At 37.0% G+C, this 17,047-nt stretch overlaps 5 protein-coding genes across 7 annotated transcripts; 2 read left to right on the forward strand and 3 right to left on the reverse strand.

Annotated features, from left to right (window-relative positions):
- Positions 1 to 50: 50 nt before the first annotated feature.
- LOC126870764 (V-type proton ATPase subunit e-like) lies at positions 51 to 1,143 on the reverse strand. Its single transcript, XM_050628804.1, has 4 exons — positions 902 to 1,143; positions 731 to 778; positions 563 to 650; positions 51 to 455 (listed from the first exon to the last, which is right to left on the reverse strand). Exons 1-4 carry the CDS (start codon positions 997 to 999, stop codon positions 432 to 434), a joined length of 258 nt encoding a protein of 85 aa, XP_050484761.1. The 5' UTR covers positions 1,000 to 1,143; the 3' UTR covers positions 51 to 431.
- Positions 1,144 to 1,254: 111 nt separating this feature from the next.
- Positions 1,255 to 5,299, reverse strand: LOC126870720 (uncharacterized). Its single transcript, XM_050628695.1, has 12 exons — positions 4,920 to 5,299; positions 4,623 to 4,832; positions 4,374 to 4,559; positions 4,119 to 4,292; positions 3,910 to 4,034; positions 3,328 to 3,830; positions 3,042 to 3,244; positions 2,760 to 2,961; positions 2,474 to 2,680; positions 2,309 to 2,401; positions 1,948 to 2,235; positions 1,255 to 1,853 (listed from the first exon to the last, which is right to left on the reverse strand). The coding sequence occupies exons 1-12, from the start codon at positions 4,971 to 4,973 to the stop codon at positions 1,543 to 1,545; spliced, it is 2,556 nt and encodes an 851-aa protein (XP_050484652.1). The 5' UTR covers positions 4,974 to 5,299; the 3' UTR covers positions 1,255 to 1,542.
- A 75-nt stretch (positions 5,300 to 5,374) lies between these two features.
- Positions 5,375 to 8,430, forward strand: LOC126870748 (PRELI domain-containing protein 1, mitochondrial). Of its 3 annotated transcripts, XM_050628780.1 has the most exons (5): positions 5,380 to 5,532; positions 6,376 to 6,491; positions 6,595 to 6,808; positions 6,894 to 7,142; positions 7,218 to 8,430. In XM_050628780.1, the coding sequence occupies exons 2-5, from the start codon at positions 6,403 to 6,405 to the stop codon at positions 7,377 to 7,379; spliced, it is 714 nt and encodes a 237-aa protein (XP_050484737.1). In that variant the 5' UTR covers positions 5,380 to 5,532; positions 6,376 to 6,402; the 3' UTR covers positions 7,380 to 8,430. The 3 variants fall into 3 exon arrangements, with proteins under 3 accessions (XP_050484735.1, XP_050484737.1, XP_050484736.1); XM_050628778.1 differs by having other exon boundaries at positions 5,375 to 5,532; positions 6,894 to 8,430; XM_050628779.1 differs by lacking the exon at positions 5,380 to 5,532 and adding an exon at positions 5,562 to 5,679 and having other exon boundaries at positions 6,894 to 8,430.
- Positions 8,431 to 8,751: 321 nt separating this feature from the next.
- On the forward strand, positions 8,752 to 11,060 carry LOC126870759 (uncharacterized). The gene is made up of 5 exons (XM_050628795.1): positions 8,752 to 9,118; positions 9,209 to 9,246; positions 9,339 to 9,539; positions 10,247 to 10,337; positions 10,870 to 11,060. Exons 1-5 carry the CDS (start codon positions 9,094 to 9,096, stop codon positions 10,920 to 10,922), a joined length of 408 nt encoding a protein of 135 aa, XP_050484752.1. The 5' UTR covers positions 8,752 to 9,093; the 3' UTR covers positions 10,923 to 11,060.
- LOC126870723 (uncharacterized) lies at positions 10,873 to 16,886 on the reverse strand. The gene is made up of 13 exons (XM_050628707.1): positions 15,871 to 16,886; positions 15,679 to 15,802; positions 15,071 to 15,201; positions 14,871 to 15,005; positions 14,643 to 14,810; positions 14,445 to 14,533; positions 13,952 to 14,129; positions 13,638 to 13,860; positions 13,138 to 13,299; positions 12,910 to 13,064; positions 12,307 to 12,542; positions 11,579 to 11,810; positions 10,873 to 11,473 (listed from the first exon to the last, which is right to left on the reverse strand). The coding sequence occupies exons 1-13, from the start codon at positions 15,929 to 15,931 to the stop codon at positions 11,217 to 11,219; spliced, it is 2,151 nt and encodes a 716-aa protein (XP_050484664.1). The 5' UTR covers positions 15,932 to 16,886; the 3' UTR covers positions 10,873 to 11,216.
- Between the last annotated feature and the right edge of the window lie 161 nt (positions 16,887 to 17,047).

Below are 17,047 nucleotides of genomic sequence, written 5' to 3' on the forward strand. Positions count from 1 at the left end.
AATTTGATGAGACAAGGGTCGTGTTAAAAAAATAAAATGAAACAATCACATATAATGAACAAGTAATATGTAACGAATTTCATTCGAACATGAATTATTTTATTATTGTTGTTGCGCTGTTATTATTATTATTATCTCTGTTACATAATATACATCGTCCTTTTCACAGTATGAGATTATACTAAAACAATGTTTTACACTAAATGAAAATATACAATTATCATAAAATATATATATATATATATATTAATTTAATTTATCAGAATGTTTCCTTTAATACTTGATTTACATTTTTAAAACTTCCGATATACACAAAAGCCTAATTTGTTTCACTTTCATTGTAGTAATTATACAATTCACTAATTATACAAACTTTTAGAAACAGTTTGATATACCCATAATAAATGCATTTTCCTCCTATGATTATTCTACTATTGATTAAATTGGACGTGGCTCTGTAACAAATACATTTGATGCAAGAAAAAATTATGGTTATTAGTCCTGTGTAATTTATAGCAAGTACATGTATAATGATATTATTGTAATAGGAAAACATGTTTACCCATTCTCGTGCCATCATAAGAATCGTATTTTTAGGTAATTTTGGTCCGATTAAAGGATTCATTTGAGCCATATAGCAACATAACCAGCTATAAGAACAAATAATAATTTGCATGGTACTTAATAAAAAAATTCAGTTAAATGCTTCATTTGACATTTGTTAACTTACAATAACCAACATGTAAATGCTGTCAACATAAGCATAACCTGAAGGATCCTGCAAGGAAAGAAGACTTAGGTTATTATTAAACAATCTAGTACTTCACTTTTGTTTTTAACAAAAACAATTTTTAAACATTTAGAATTTTTATAATAATACAACATATAATAAAACACGTACCCACGATTAGCACCTCTTGGAACAAAGATTGGTAAGACAATTCCTACTACAGCCCATAATGCCGTAAAAAGTAACAGTGGTATTATTGACGCTCCCATTTTCTTTGTAATAAATAAATTTTCTATGTCTTTTAAAAATGGGCTGAACCCACCGAGCAACCAATTTACTGATGTAAATGGGAGTCACGTGAATATCTCGATTTGCTTTCAACAAATACACACACTAGTTTCACAAACGAGAATAGCGAGTTACGATATATCGCATACACTTATTCGATACGATACACGCAGTTCGCGATTGATTGACAATCGAAAAGTTGATTGATATAATCGAAGTTAAAGTGGAGGGGAGGCTAATTCAAAAACATTCCTTTATTAATGAAAATTTTACAAATCTTAAAATTCATGAAAAAATTGAAATAGAACATAGATATAAGTAAAATCTCTATTCTTTATCTCCCCCCTTTCTCATTCTTTTTTATTTCCTCGCTCTGAAGGTATTGTTGTTGTGTTTAATAGAAACCACTTTAAGGTATTATATTTCAACAGCGAACGTTTATATTTTCTAATCGATGTACTGAAACTCCAAATTCAATGAAGATCAATGTTCTCCTTCACCAACATAAATCATAACGGCAACATTTAATCTCCAAATAGTCGTTCTTGTGTTATTTCTGTACTTTTATTCGGATGTTGAGTATCATCGTAACTTTCCGATATATCCACAATTGATGGCCCGTCGCCTCCGCCGATCGTAGAACATTGATCCATTTTACCAGTTGTAATCTCAGATTGCGTTTCGATGCATTCAACCAACGATTCTGTTAAACGTCTAACAGACTTTTTATCTGATTTTTCAGCGATCGTATCATGTTGCGTTTTTTCTACGTGATGAAATTTCGACGAGGTTGTGCACAGATTTGTACAGGAAAATACAAATCTTTCTAATATACCTGAAAGTTTTATTATGTCAACAATTAGTGGTCAATTAAAATTATAACACGCAATAATTCAAAACTGAAATATTTTTGTGCTCACTAACGTTACCTGTTAGATTCATAGTTTCCTCAGACAAACAGATATCATCATGAAAACTAACACTGTCCCTGCTAAACAGATGCTGTCTGATACTAGTCAAACTACGTGATTTTAACCTAATGTCGGTCAAGGATTGATCAACAGAGTCATTTTTGCGTGGTGTTTTATACATGACCGAACGTTCGGTGCGCATCTCGCGCCCTTTCTTGATATAAGGAATCAAACATGATAAATTCAATTGTGTTTTAGAAATACTATTCGCAGTTTGTATAGATAAGGGTGTTTTGCAACTGCTCACTAGAAAGATGTGCCGAATAAAGAGTAACGAAGTATATAGAAGAATTAATGATACACAATATACTATTCTTACCTGTATAAGGAGTTCTTATATAGGCTAAAGGTTTTTGATGATGATGATCATTAGATAATCCATAAATTGTAGATGCCAATTTGTTACTCACGTCTAAGAAAGGAAAGATTCGTATATCGAAATATTATGTGCAATTAATTGGTAATTAAAAATAGAATAACCTACCGTGAATAGTATCGCCTTGCCCCTTACTGCTTTTTCCATAACTTGTATTCATCAATGTTGTATTATTCATAATAGCAACTAAAGCGGGATGTAATCGTTTTACTACGTTTAAAATTAATTCGCATCTTTTTATTACTCGCAATTGCTGTGGTTCCGTAGCGTTATCCACTAACAGACTTTTCGAGGCAGCATCAGCTTCGAATATTGCTTTAAAATAAAAAAAAAAATCGATTACGGGTTTACATATAACAAAATATAAATTAACGATTTCATAATAAATACTTACCAGCTTTTAATTCTCTAATCATCATTATTGTTTGCCTTTCAATAATGTCGCTTCCAATATCGTTTATGGTGATACTTATTTGGCGGGAGAGCGACAAGGATCGAAGTACAATACTTTGTACTTGCGCTTGAGTAACAGGCTTCCTATTGTCGAGACAATTTGTCATTACGGAAATACGATCCTGAAGATCGTCTAATACTACCTAAAAATAATGATAATGGCGTGGAAATTTTGTATAGATGTATCTTTGATGTGCATAGAATAGACATTGTCATAAAATACCTGACAGTAAGCACCCGAATCTATAATTAGATTAATCGCATCGTGCAACTTATTGACTTCCAATTGCCACTGTCCAGTTAACAGTTTTACATTTTCTCGCATTTCTTTACTCTCTGGATGCAAATAAAAAGTAGTAATGGCAGAAATCAACTCTGTTTCCAAAGATTCGAGACTTGCCAAACAGTTTCGTATTTGATTAATCCCTAGATAATACAGCGTAAAGAATGGTGAATAACTAACAAGACACAGATGCGAATTTTGTATTAATTAATAGAGTTTGACTTACGATTTTTATCTTTGCAAGAGGCAATAGCAAATAATCCAATTTGCATGGATTTGTCTATAATTTGATCGAAATCCTCTATAGCATTGGATAAATCGTTCTTAGATCGCTTTTTAGCGCTTAATGAATTGCCACAGATTGTAACAAGCTTTCTCAGAGCGTGAAAGGGATCACTGAAAACTTCCATAACAAGATTCAATACCGACACATTAATTTTACGCTCTAATCGATAAAGCGCGTCGCTTAAACTGTTCATGAACAAATTATTCAATGCTGTATCAGATGATTCGGACGTTAATTGGAACTTCAAATTTTCATATTCAGATATAATCGACTGACACGTTCCGGTTATCGCTTTAAAATTGCAAGGTTTGCAGACCTGTGCAATTGCCATCGCACACGAGAATACATCTTCTATTCGAAGCCATAAGTCTTTGCATTCCAATATTTGATCTTTTTGTGATTTATTTGGAATCTCTGACAAGATATCCAATACCAAATCCATCCTAAATATAAAATAAATTGATGAAAGAGATATAAAGCGCTGTTTCCTTAAAAACAATTGAAATTATTTAGTTAGATTACCTATAAACAAAATGATTTTTTTGTTCAAATGCTTCATCCTCAGGTAATGAATCTGATGTATCCAATATTTCTATTATCATCTTCAAGCAAAAGCAGAGTCTTTCACAGACATATTTCTTGCAATTCTATGCGAATAAAAGCATAAGTATCCTATTAGAGTAAGCTTGTGTGTGCTTTTAAAATGTAGAGATCATAAAACATTTTATTACATAGATTGGTGCATTTAGCCGGTGTTGTTCTTGTACTAATTGTACTAACAGTTTAAATGCTGCACACAACTGACACAAATATAGTTTGATCTTATCAGCTAACAACTGACACACTAAGCTTTTTTTATATATTTGTAATGGTCCAAGCAATTCCAGAATGGAAGTGCCTAATTCCTGATAATATAATTTAATATAATACAATTAGGATAATTGCAGAAAACAGTACAGAATGTCTTGTGTCCGTATCTTTTATACCTTGATGTTTTGAAAATGTTCAATTTCATTGGCTTGACCCATTTCCTTGATGTAGTCTAGGCATTCTGTCAATCTTTGTTTCAGTGGCAAACATTCTAATTTTTCTAGACCTTCAAGAGTTAATTTAAATTTATCTAACACAGTGGACAAAATTTGAACTGCCATTTCTTTGTCTATGTTTTCAATCTAAAAGGAATTTTTTTATAATGATTGACAATAAACTAACATGTGTAATGTTCTTTGACATACAGACTCATCCATATATTTTAGCGAACAAAATTCTTCTACAATACTAATAATCTTTGATTCCATTTCTTCATAATCACTAATTTCTCCTTTTACCAAGGTATCAAATTTTTCTCCCAAACATTCCAAGTGTTCGAAGAGAGACGAGCTTTCTGATATAGAACCATTTGGAGTAACAGGGTTGGCATTTATTAGTTCTTTCAATTTATTTACCTAAGATATGGAACACATTAAAACTTTGTTACTCTTTACAAAATTGAATAATATAGGAATGTTAGAAAACTGCTATATTTTTCTTACTTGTTCCTCCATGGGTATTAATATCCCTTTTATTTGCTTTGTCTTTATAGGCATTTTTAAACTTTTTATTTTTTAAACTATCAACGATGATCGGCCTAATCTCGTAACTCTTGGTTGTTTGTAAACAACATGAAAATAGTAATTAATTGATTTTTAATTTACCAGCACAACAAAACAAAAACATAATCCGTTGATGTTTTGAATTGTTACGGTCTTACCACATTTCATACTGAAAAATGGTATATAACCAATCGCTTAACATTTTCTTTGAAATTTTTTTACGTACAGTGAGTGTTTAAATGGAATAATTTATCTTTAAATACGTGTGTTTTCATAGAAATTCCAGTGGACCAAGTTTTCTGGAATTAAACAAACAGTTTATCTTTGTTCGTTTGTCTATTTTAAGTTGTCCATACTGACTCCTGGTGTATATGCAAGCATGCATTTGCACGTGTGTGAATTTGAACAAACATGTTGGAACACGGTAAGGCACAGTTCGATAATATCGACGGCGGAACAAGTCGTTTACCAGTTACTGAGTTACTCAGTATGACACAACGTTTAACTGACAATTGGATATGAAAAAAGTGTAATTTATTAACAAAATAACTATGTAAGTAACATAAATATGTTATGAATTTTGCGTTAGCTTAGACTTTTAAACAAGTACCAATATAGTCTTCGAGAAAAAAGCGCTGTACGTTCACAACAAATCAAGTTTCAAATCAAAATATTCTTTCGGAGTGAATTAATCTTTCTGGTATAGGCACTCTTGTAATCCTTTAGACAAATTTTAATTATCGTGCATATTTGTAATTTCGTGATATTTTGGAATTATTACAAATGTCAATAAATCCAAGTGATAATTTAATAATTTTATTTAGTAAGCTTTCAAATATCAGAAAGGGTTATGTAATTTCATTCTCGCTCGATCGGATAATTAATGAAAGTTAATTCGTTTTCGTGTTAAGTTGATAAAATTATATTAATGCATGTGTATAAAAGATTTATCTTCTTTTGTTTTTAAATACTTTTACAAATTTTATGCTCTTCATATGTAATATAGTATATACAACACATGCATGTGTCCTTAATAATGGCTTAATACTATTGCATAAACCTCGAATTTCTTATTCATCTACAAGAAATATTATTTCTATTACTGTGATATTATATTTTTTTCGCGTTATGTTAATGTTGTGATATTAATTTGTGGAACTACAAAAGTTTATTTCTAAACAAATTGATTTTTTGTATACTTTTGTATACTTCTTTTCTCCTCTTTGAAAGGGAGAGAATTCCCTATATACATATATGCTTTCATATGTGTATTCATATATGTATTCATTTGGTTCAGTTTCGGATTAAAAGAAACAAGTTAAAATTAAGAATTGTTGACATACGAATAAGTTTGCAATTTGCAATGAAATTGTTTGAATGTTGTAATTCTGTTTAGACAGTACAAATTATACTGGTCAACAAAATGAAGTATTATGAAAGTAATACAATTTTCCAATTTAATTGGGATCAAGTAGCACGTGGATTTTGGCAAAGATATCCAAATCCTAATAGGTAGGTATCAAACTCCAAATGCATTTGTGAAATACGTAAAACTATATTATTATTTACTGATAAATATTTAGAAGAAATAGTACAATTCAAATTATTTTTTCAGCGCCCATGTACTTACGGAAGATACTGTATCAAGGAAGGTTGAAGATGGCATATTACATACCAGACGACTTCTGACAAAAACTAACAGAGTACCAAAATGGGGAGAGAGATTTATTAGTAAAAATGTTGTAAAAATTGTCGAAGAGGTCACAGTGGACCCCAAAACGAAAACTTTAACAACATATACAAGAAATTTAGGTTACACTAAAGTCATGGTAATTTGGTATAGCAAGTTTGTGGGAGCTGTTGTATTGCCATTACTTGGAAATTATCTTTTATTACGCTTTTCTTGTTTCACAGGTTGTTGTGGAGAAAGTTGTTTATAAGGTGTGCGAAGAAAATCCTAATTGGACAGTTGCAAAAAGATCAGCTTGGATCGACAGTCAAGTATTTGGATTTGGTAGAGCTATTCAAGCATTTGGATTGGATAGATTTAAAAAGAATTGTACTCTGATGTATAACGGGTTTAATTATGTCCTAGCACATATGTTTCCACAAACAGCACAGTATATGAATCCGACACTTTCCCAAATGGGTTTTGCTCATCTAGTAAGAACAACGTACATAATCCAAGCTTCGAAAGGAAAAAATTTATATTTACATGTTTCTTTCTTTTTATTTCAGGTCGATGAAGGAGCTGGGGCAAGGACTAGTCTCGCGGAAGATTTTCAACATTCGTTACAGGGTAGAGCGGAAAAAGTAAAGGACGCTGCTAAAAAGGCAAAAGATTTGGCAAAGAAAAAAGCTGGAACGATTTATGCTGCGTACCAATCTGAACAGTCGTAAATAAAGCGATATTATTGATGTGAACAACGATTTAAAGTATTTGGGGAACAGAAACAGTGAAAATTAAAACAGTTTCGAAATGGAACCGAAAGATAATTCTTGCAAATCGATCGAGCGAATAGTATGAAATCGTTGGTAATTGTTTAGCATTGTCAATATTCATGTTTATAGTTGATTAAATAGGATTCGTCCGTCGATGAAGCAAGGGAGGTGAAAAGAAGTTTTTGTTTGAACCACTCTACTGCAGTGGCTCTGTATAATATTTCCACGTTGTCATTCCTATTAACTGCCAACACATATTTAATTTTTAAGATTCATTTAAAATATTTTTGTGATAGACGGAACAACATTTTTAAAGATCGCAATTACTGACGATGCTAAATTGCGCGAACGTGGCAATATCGCTATGCGTGTATATTTCCGAAAAAATTTCTAAATTTGTTATTCCTTCAAATACACATGTTTTACTTTGATAACGTGTAAACATTATTAAACACGATAACAAGAGAAAAATGTGGGAGGAAGAGTGTAGATTGTTTTGTAAAATATTAAAATAGTATAAAGAAAATTAGAGAAATTAAATTAGAAAATTAGAGAAAAGAAAATCTCTTTAAACGAGATGGATGGTTTCTAAAGGAACCATGAGTAATAGCGAGTGCATATTGATCCTAAGTATTAAGCATTTTTTACTGGTACGATCCAAACTTCGTCGGTATCTATATAATATTTTATATCGGTGTTGATGGTTTTCGTACGTAATTGTAAAATTGCAATTGCACTTAGAACGTATTTGTGGCAATTCTGTATTCTGTGCACGCTTTTGCGTACACACCGTAAAATTAAGATATCCGGATGTATACATATTATATAAATATATAATAGAAGAATTTGTATAAATTCTAGTTAGAGATTATATCATGTTTACGTTGAAAGAAATCCTAATCTGATATTTAGACGTCATTGTAACTTATGCAAATATCATGTAAACAGATAAATTGTATATTGTTAAAATGTGTGAATAAATTATCTTATTGAAACCTAAGAAACACAATTTTATACCTTCTTATTTTTGTAATTAATGATTATTAAACGTGATTCGAGATTTTGTCTTGATTTAATTGATTCATACCGAAAGAGTATCTTTAATACGAAATACTCGTCACTAGCCTTGAATAAATCTCACGGAAAGTGAGATTTCCAAACTAGGCAATTCATTATGTATTTATAATGTATAACATGTATAATATATACGAGACACGTAACGAAGACGTATTATTTCTGCAATATCTTTGTTCTGCATAATAAGATAACAAAGAAGGGGATAAGAGAGAAGCATAAATTAGCAATTCTAGAAATGGTCTTTTATTACTTCCTGTGTTGTTATTTTCGAAGGCGTTAAAAAAAGAAGAAGAAACTGAACAGTGCACAGAATAGTGACCGAACAGGAAAATCCAGTATTTGCATGTATTAAGTAGTTCGCGCGAGGACTTTTAAGATTAATCGACAATTCTCTCTGGTTGGCTCGTTCGACTCGGCTATAAAAGTACGCGGACGACTTCTTTCCGTTCAGTAAACTCTCGATCTTGGTGTATCAACCGAACGTGTATCGAGAATATAAAGATCGGAAAAGAAAGGAGAAGAATCTGTAAAGTGCGTTTATCCGTGTATTCGCGTAAATTTACGATAGAGAAAAGGAGGTGCACGATTAACCAAAATGTGGCAATTTTGTCTAGTGTTAGGTGAGTATGTCTCGCGAAATAAGTGGATCGTAGAGATTTGTATGAAGGATCGATTTACGTTCTAACGATGGAAATGCATGTTGTGTGTAGCTATCGCCTCGAGCAGAAGCGTGATCGCATTTCCACAGGTAAGGATAATTGAAATCGCTTAATCGTCGAAACGTTTTATACGTTTTATCAATTGGATGCTGAATTAATTAACCGTTGCTGTCGTACAAAGAACGATGGTCTGGCTGGTGGCAAAGTCGAGATTCAAACGATACCCAGTACGTTCTCGGTGGACGGATTCGTTTTCGACGGACCTGCAGACGGTAGAAACGTCGCAACCACGGCAACTACCACTAGTTCTGCAACACCTTCGACGACCACGGAGGATGCCTCCTTCGACTCTCGATACAACCGGTGTATAGCTACGTGTCTGGTGAGTCGTGAAAGCCCTTGAAATTTTCGATCTTTTTCTTCCTTTCTTCTAACTTATCGCGCAGGTTTGTTAAAAACGTGTCGAAGGTCATGGCTATTTATTCGTTATACCGGTCATACTGGTTTATAACTTGGTCTATAACTTGCCGAACTTGCAAATGACGCATCCACTCGTGACGCTGTGTAAAGGCGAGATTTCCTATAAGCATCGAGTCAGATACTCACGTTTCGATCGGAAGAATCCAGAGCCACGCTGTTCTTCTTAGTTGAAACGTTTTGTATAGTATTTTTTCATTTTTCAAAATATATCCAGATGTTTACAGTTCTCGTATCTTTTATCTTTCGTTGACTTTGATTGCGGAACTGACGTCGCGGGGTTGCTCAGCGTGACTGAAATCTTTGTTTCCTTAACACGTGCTGACGATCGTGACTTGGTATTTTCCGCTTTTAAGAGCTACCAGACCATGACATCGACGTAGTGTCATCCGCAGTCAATGTGTTATAAATTGTATCGTACACAAGTAGGATATAAATATTTGAAATTGAACGAAGAAGAATAGCACTTGAATTAAGGAGAACATCGTACGTCTGGGCACACGCGACTGACGCTTATAGAAAATCCTGTCCTCTATTCTCATGGGGGTTCAGAAGCTGAAAAGTGAAACGCGATTCGTCGCACTAAATGAGAAGGAGCGATAAAATTTTCAGACGACGAGCGAATACAATCCGGTATGCGGCTCGGACGATGTTGAGTACTCCAATCCAGGACAATTAAGCTGCGCATCGGCATGTGGAAAAGGTAAGGAATGATCGATGTTAGTCCATACGTCACGGAATATTTATGACTAAATTGCGGAAGTTTAGACAACTACGATATGCAGATGAATACGAAAAATGTGTTCAAGATGTTAAATACGGAATGTGACAGCAAAATAGAAAACAATTTTTGAGATGCTTTAATTCGACGAAAGATATTGATACTCCTATCGAAGTTTCGCTTTACTTTGCTTATCGCTTCGCGAAAGTATGCACTTTGCATAAACTTCCGCAATCTACTTGTTACGTTTGGAATGAGAATTTCATTTTCCTCGTAATACACGCGGTTAATGAGCGTTACGGTCATTTTGTAATTACAAAATGGCATTGATATCGACGCGTTATAACGCGTATTACAAGGAAAACAGAATTATACTATGTAGCGGTGATCTTATTCGTTAAGATTACGTTCAAGATCGATAAGTATCGTATAATCTACGGACGCGTTTAAGTCTCCATCTCGTTCCCTGTCTATCTAAAACTTATCAATGAAACGCGTTTGTTCTTTGTTGCAGATGTTACGTTAACACACTACGGAAAATGCAGGACTACGAAGATAAGAGGATAGATGACTTAATGACTGCGTATTACCGATCAACAATATCGATACGCGAATGCTACTCACATAAAACTAGTTTACCGCATAGTTACGTAATTGTCTATTCATCGTTGTTCCTTCTTTAATACAAGTTTTGGTTGAAAATAATCCGCGGCCTTGCCGCGCGTCTCACGCGAGGATCTCCTACCATCTCCTTTCCTACCATCCGTTCAATCATCGTAAAAAGAAACCGATTGGAAACGTGTCAATGACAAAGAGAGGGGGGAAGAAATGTAGCTATGCGGGCAACGCAATCAGATTGAGTCAGTCGCGAGACAAGGAGGATAGATTGTGATCAGCCCATCTGACTCTCCGCGCTACGTCCAAGTTCCCTCCGTGAATGCCGTAGAGATGCCTGGCTAAGATATTGGCTCTGTCTTCTTCCGCTCGTATGGCCGTTCTTCTGTATTGTGCCACGGTCAATAGACAGCCAACGATAAGCGTTATTTGGACGATCAACAAGAAGATCAGTAGACTCAAAGCGAGACTAGCGTCGACGCAGAGCAGTCCGTCCATAGAATCTAAGGGCAAGATAGAACAGAAATAATAAGCGAGGAAAGTCGGTCGCGAAATAAAAAGAAAAGTTTTCAGTTGGTTTGGAGATTACAAAAGTTTGCGAAACTCACTTCCTCCGGCGATTAGCACGGTATCAGGGGACGAGTTCTCCCTCGAAGATAAACGATCAGCCGAAGACGCGACGGAGTTTTGAACGATTATGGAGAGTTCCAGCGATAACTCGTCCGGAGTTTCGTCCTTGGACGTTGGCGTTGTTTCGGCGTGGTAGGTTGCCTGCGTACTCCAAGACTCGCTAGCTCGTTTCTTTTTTCCGTAAGAAGGTTTATCGCCGTTGCAGTTGGTCTGTAACGCGTATCATACGGTGAATCGACCATCGTGGGACGATCGCGAACGTATTCTTGGCGGGAAGGACGTACGCAACGACGTTAAATTAATATTAAATCGAATAGGCTTGCAAGAACGCGAAAACCTTCTGAAACTTTCGAAACCGTAGTTTGAAACCAATTCATAAGAACAGTTTCAGAAGCATAACACGTAGATTTAGAACTAATGCTACTTTTACAGCTTGATCTTAAGTAACAGTTTATTGAGTAAGCTTGCAACTAGAAATTTGAAACATCGATTTGTAAGAATTTTAGTAATTCAATTTTTGTTAAATCAAGCTATTTTCACTGTACAGCGCCTTCGAAGTAATAAAGATGCAGACATACGATCTTAGTTGCGATTAAATCGATTGATGTTCTCTTGTCCCTTAATGTATTCATTTACACGTTCGCCATATTCCTACCGTCGAGGGAAAAGGATCGTAGCGATAAATGCGACTGTGCATTTCACTAACCGGTATGCACTTGTCCAAGCAGAATCGGACGAGTACGTTGAAACGGACTCGTTGACTATTGGGGAACTTGAAGGCTGTAAAAGTTGCGATTAATGAACGACCATCGACTGGATCCTTGGAGAGAGCGGGAAAGGTGGTTGGATCGGTGGGACATCCGAGTTCGTCCAGTAGCAGATACGAGGCATCGCCGGAAGCGCTGCTCGCTACTAAGTGTCCGGCGGTAATGTCATAAGGACCTACGAGCCATAAATTGTAGGAAATTACATGTACAGAATAATCGTTGCCATTGGAACAGGTTGTATCTGTTTTCCGGTTAGGGTTAGAGCGACTGTTAAATGAAAAAGACGTAAGATCTGCTCTAAGATTCTACAAGTACAGTTCTTTCGTATGTTTTCAACGACGTATGGAAAAGATTTACATAAACTTTTAGGAGGAGCGTATCTATATCTTTTAAACGTACATCGATCACTTGGAATATTTTGCGTCAAAAAACGATAAAGAGAATTGCGACTGATTAGTTTAAAAGCTATTTTAAGTTTAATTATATTTGGAGCGTGTAGAAAGATAAGGAAACGAAGATTACTGTAAAAGCATTCCATTTACCATCTGGTGGACTCAATTGAATCTTCAGAGTGAGCTTCTGACCTAAATGCGTGACCATAGCGACTGCCGAGTTCTCGTCTAATATCCTCATGGTGACTATCGGCGCTTGCGAGGACGCGTTGACGATCGTTGAAGAGATCGGTGGCACTCCTGCGCTAAATAATATAGGAAATGGAAAATGGAAAATGGCGTATCGCGGGTATAAAAGACGAAGACATGGATACTCACTTTGGATCGAGAAAGCTGAAACTAGATTGAACGGTGACGTTTTTTGGTTGCGGAGGTGCTCGATCGTTTAACGAGCATCCAACCCTGACTGCTTGATCGCCGAGTCGTTGAACGATCGGATTGAATTGTACGACGATCGTTGCCCAAACCAACGGTCGCGTTCTACGAATGACAATATCGTTTTTTCTTTCATTTTTGTTACAATGCTTTTGGTTCTTTGGCGGACGATCCGGTTACGAGTTACCTTTTTGCGCTAATGTTTTGTCACGTCTTCAGGGTAGACGTTAAAAGGCAAACTGTAAAGTTCGCGACGCGATAGTTTCCCGAGAAATCAGAAACACGAGAAACAGAAAGGAAGCTTGAAATTTATAAAAGATGCTCCAACTGTTTACTCCTTCAAGATTTTCTCCAATTAATCTTTCGATGTTCGAACCGTGTAAACTCTAATCGCTCGCTGACTTAACGATTGTGCTATATTGCTTTCGTCTATGATATCTTACCGATTTTGATCGTCGACGGAAAAGGCAGGGTGCAATCCGCAACGAAGGGTACCCTCGCGAATCTGGTCAACGGGTGGAATAGGTAACGTCAATATTGTTCGATTACTGCCTGTACCTTGAGCGCCGCAGGTATCCGCGTATCCGTTCGAGTAGAGCCGGCCAAAGAAGGGGTCGCTCGTTTTCAACTCGACCGTCATCGTCGAATCGTTGCACCGCACCTTCACTGACCACGAGAAACATCGAGCGTGAAATGTATCGTTTTTTCGTTCGAAATCTATCGATTCGTTTTTAAATCTAAAGACAAGATCACTTACGATCTAAACAAGGTTCTCGCTCTCTGTAGACCACGTTCGTCGCGTCGATCAACGAGCTAACTCCTAGACTGGTGGTGTCTTCCGAGTGCAGTAGGCAAAGTGGTTGACCGGACGAATTGGCAAACGTGTATCCTCGACAGATAAAACCATCCACGCTCGAGTCGCATCTTTTCTCGCACTGCGTCGATTCGATCGTCGAACGAAATTACAAGGAAACAACAGGAACACATACGAGACATACAAAGCGGAATTAGAGGATTAACGCTATCGGAAACTCTGTTGCATGAGCTAAATGAACAGGAGCGAAGAGAAGTCTTATAGGTTTGATAGATCGACCTGTCGTTCCTATGGTTAGAGACGTTTGTTTCGAAGATTTCAATGTGACAAGATATGCATGAAAATAAATTGATAAGTCGGTTATGACTATGATTAAATATTTATGCATGCTATAAAATCGTTGTTTTCAATAGCGTATAAAGTACCAAAAATTTACCTGCTTCTCGTCAAGGTCCATCAAAGCGACGTCAGAGTACGGTAACGAGACATTTTGGAATTCCGCGTACGAGCAATACTCGTCTCTGGCTGTAACACAGAGTTTCTTCGTTATCGACCATTGTGTCCGATTCGGTTACGACCGGTCGACTGATCGGTTTTCCAAGTTTCTGCAAGTTACTAGAAAGTTGCTACTCACACAGATTTCGACATTGATCTCTGAGGTACTCGTCTCTGTACATGGACGCCCTGTACGCTCTTGGTCTGGTACCTCGTTCGTACAACGAGAGAGAGCATCGTCCGAACGCTGTTTTGTCGATCGAAAGGGGTTTCGAAGTCCGAAATTGAGCGGACTCGCAGCTTCTTCCTGCAAGGAAATCGCCAACGAGTCAACTCGATCGATCTCGACCCGATCTAGCGCGCTTACCTGTCTCTATGCATTTCTCGTAACATTGGTTCCTCGTGATCGGATCGGATAGATGGAATGCGCTGGAATCGATGAACACCGCTCCTGGACTCCTCTCCACCTGCCAAAGTTTTCGTCTCGCGCAGCTTACCGGCACTGACGACGAACAAGAATAATTTAATAGTTTAAAAAATGATATAAACAGTTCGGTTTCAACTTACCTTTCACGCAAACTCGGTGGTAAAAGATGGAATTCGGTTCGGGTACCAGTTCGTCGTCCTCTATTCGCACGCTGTAGCAGACGCTTCTACCAAAGTCTATGACGAACGCGGTGCAGTTTACGCGTTTGCATCTGAAGTTCGAAGGAAGACGTTGGTCAAAGAAACGTATTTCGTTTACCTTTTCCGACATTTTCACTGGTTGTTACTGCTACTTGATTTTTACAGGAAGATAGGATCATTCGAATCAACGGACGTTTGTTTGACGGACTGAGCGATTTATCTTGCGATCGGACAAAATATTGCCAAAGTAGTTGGCAACGTATGATACACAGAATAGGAACATGTAAAATGTAGTATTTAAAAATAAACATTTACTAGAGTAAAATAAAACCGACGATTTTATTTTATCATATCATATTCGACGTTCTATGAGAAGCGAATATACACCATAAGCTGTATATATTTTTTATTATCTACCACGATATATCAATTCGTATTACATATAGCAAAAAAACCTAAGAGATTCGTAAGAAATTATTCTCTAAACAGTTCATCTTGAATTTCTCCTCGTTTTACTGCACAGCGAAAGGGGTAAGATTCGCGCCTACCTTTCGAAGCAACTTTTCGTTATTCCGTTTGAGTTGACCGCGCTAAAGAGAACTGTCTGCGCGTCGATGGTTTCCGGTTTAACGCCAGCGATTTTCTCCCAACTATTGTGCGAACAGCGGCCCTCTGCAACCAGAGGCAGACCAGTCGACTCGGTGAAACGGTCTGCATACGAAATTTTAGATGATTTTTACCTGTTCTCGTGATAAAGCCGAGTATCACGATCCCCGCGAGAAGACGAGCGATCGTCGTCATGTTTATCGCTCGTCTATCGATCGCATGGCGCAAGCAGCGCAGGCGCGCGATCGGTCCGCGAGCTTCGATATCGTGCCAAGGATTTTCGCGAACGTTGCCTCGCACGCGGTCGTGTACACGACGATGTATCAGCTTCGCTTACGTAACTACCCTGAGTCGAGTCGGATAAAAAATAATTGGGACGAAAGTTCAAACGTTTGCCCGGGAAAATCCGATCGCTTACGAGTCGTAGCAAGTCATGGTTCTTGTTAAGTCTCGTTCAAATTCGTCAAGTTACTTGAATCTAAGTTGCTCGAGTGCAAGTAATCCGATTTCAAGCGGATATTTAACCCTTTGCTCTCGGTTTGCTAACCGCGCTGGTAAAATCTTTTCGACGACATAATCCTAATACGGTGGAGTTGCATTTATTTTATTCGAACGACGAATTCCACTTATCGCAACGAAATTTTAGTCGAAGCTCGTTTAAGCGAATGATTTGCCGGCTGATTCATTCGCGTATCGGAACGTTGCTGAGCTGTTGCTACTACGTCACCAAAAATAATAAGTAACGAGGAAAATTTGCGAGCACCTATTACGCCAACTCCAATTATTACATATAAATTGTTTGTTTCTCGACGAGGTCAGATAACCATCGCTAATGACCGTGTTTGTCGCTAAACGACGGAAGAAGTTCAGATAAATGAAGTTTTAATGGAGCATGAGTCATGTAAATTACGAATATTTATACGAGAGAAATTTGACAGAATATTTGAAGCCGACCGAACGATAGCGACATTGACGAAGGAGTCGCGAGTTACTCGAATCGATCCTGAACGAGGATAATGTTCGAAAGAAGCTGCAAAGTAGCGGAATCGCAATCGATTAACGCGGTAAACGACCCATTGCCGCGACGATCGTCATCGAACGAGTATCTGCGAACGACTGGTCGGTTTAGGGATTCGGTTTGGAAAAGACGCGACTCAACTGCAATTTCGCGAGCAACTGATGCACGCTGGTAGAGGCGCGTACGCGTTCACCTGCATTGTGGCGAGAAACGAATAGGAACGAGCTCGTGCACGTCCGCCCGCGCGCTCGCGATGGTCCACAAACGAATAATCGCGGTATGTTGTAACGCGA

This window comes from Bombus huntii, chromosome 10, assembly GCF_024542735.1.
Source record: "Bombus huntii isolate Logan2020A chromosome 10, iyBomHunt1.1, whole genome shotgun sequence".
NCBI lineage: Eukaryota > Metazoa > Arthropoda > Insecta > Hymenoptera > Apidae > Bombus > Bombus huntii.

What these genes read in the sequence shown, in the direction of transcription:
- LOC126870764 (XM_050628804.1), bottom strand. Translation starts at nt 999, where the DNA reads ATGGGAGCGTCAATAATACCACTGTTACTTTTTACGGCATTATGGGCT. An exon ending in CCAAGAGGTGCTAATCGTGG is followed by an intron (nt 779 to 901) that starts GTACGTGTTTTA and finishes CTTTCCTTGCAG; the next exon opens with GATCCTTCAGGTTATGCTTA. An exon ending in GCATTTACATGTTGGTTATT is followed by an intron (nt 651 to 730) that starts GTAAGTTAACAA and finishes TTGTTCTTATAG; the next exon opens with CTGGTTATGTTGCTATATGG.
- LOC126870720 (XM_050628695.1), bottom strand. Translation starts at nt 4,973, where the DNA reads ATGCCTATAAAGACAAAGCAAATAAAAGGGATATTAATACCCATGGAG. An exon ending in TAAAATATATGGATGAGTCT is followed by an intron (nt 4,560 to 4,622) that starts GTATGTCAAAGA and finishes AATTCCTTTTAG; the next exon opens with ATTGAAAACATAGACAAAGA. An exon ending in GGCTAAATGCACCAATCTAT is followed by an intron (nt 4,035 to 4,118) that starts GTAATAAAATGT and finishes TTATTCGCATAG; the next exon opens with AATTGCAAGAAATATGTCTG.
- LOC126870748 (XM_050628778.1), top strand. Translation starts at nt 6,403, where the DNA reads ATGAAGTATTATGAAAGTAATACAATTTTCCAATTTAATTGGGATCAA. An exon ending in AGATATCCAAATCCTAATAG is followed by an intron (nt 6,492 to 6,594) that starts GTAGGTATCAAA and finishes TTATTTTTTCAG; the next exon opens with CGCCCATGTACTTACGGAAG. An exon ending in TAGGTTACACTAAAGTCATG is followed by an intron (nt 6,809 to 6,893) that starts GTAATTTGGTAT and finishes CTTGTTTCACAG; the next exon opens with GTTGTTGTGGAGAAAGTTGT.
- LOC126870759 (XM_050628795.1), top strand. Translation starts at nt 9,094, where the DNA reads ATGTGGCAATTTTGTCTAGTGTTAG. An exon ending in GCAATTTTGTCTAGTGTTAG is followed by an intron (nt 9,119 to 9,208) that starts GTGAGTATGTCT and finishes TGTTGTGTGTAG; the next exon opens with CTATCGCCTCGAGCAGAAGC. An exon ending in GGTGTATAGCTACGTGTCTG is followed by an intron (nt 9,540 to 10,246) that starts GTGAGTCGTGAA and finishes TAAAATTTTCAG; the next exon opens with ACGACGAGCGAATACAATCC.
- LOC126870723 (XM_050628707.1), bottom strand. Translation starts at nt 15,931, where the DNA reads ATGACGACGATCGCTCGTCTTCTCGCGGGGATCGTGATACTCGGCTTT. An exon ending in AGATCAATGTCGAAATCTGT is followed by an intron (nt 14,534 to 14,642) that starts GTGAGTAGCAAC and finishes TCTGTGTTACAG; the next exon opens with CCAGAGACGAGTATTGCTCG. An exon ending in TTCAGCTTTCTCGATCCAAA is followed by an intron (nt 13,065 to 13,137) that starts GTGAGTATCCAT and finishes TATATTATTTAG; the next exon opens with CGCAGGAGTGCCACCGATCT.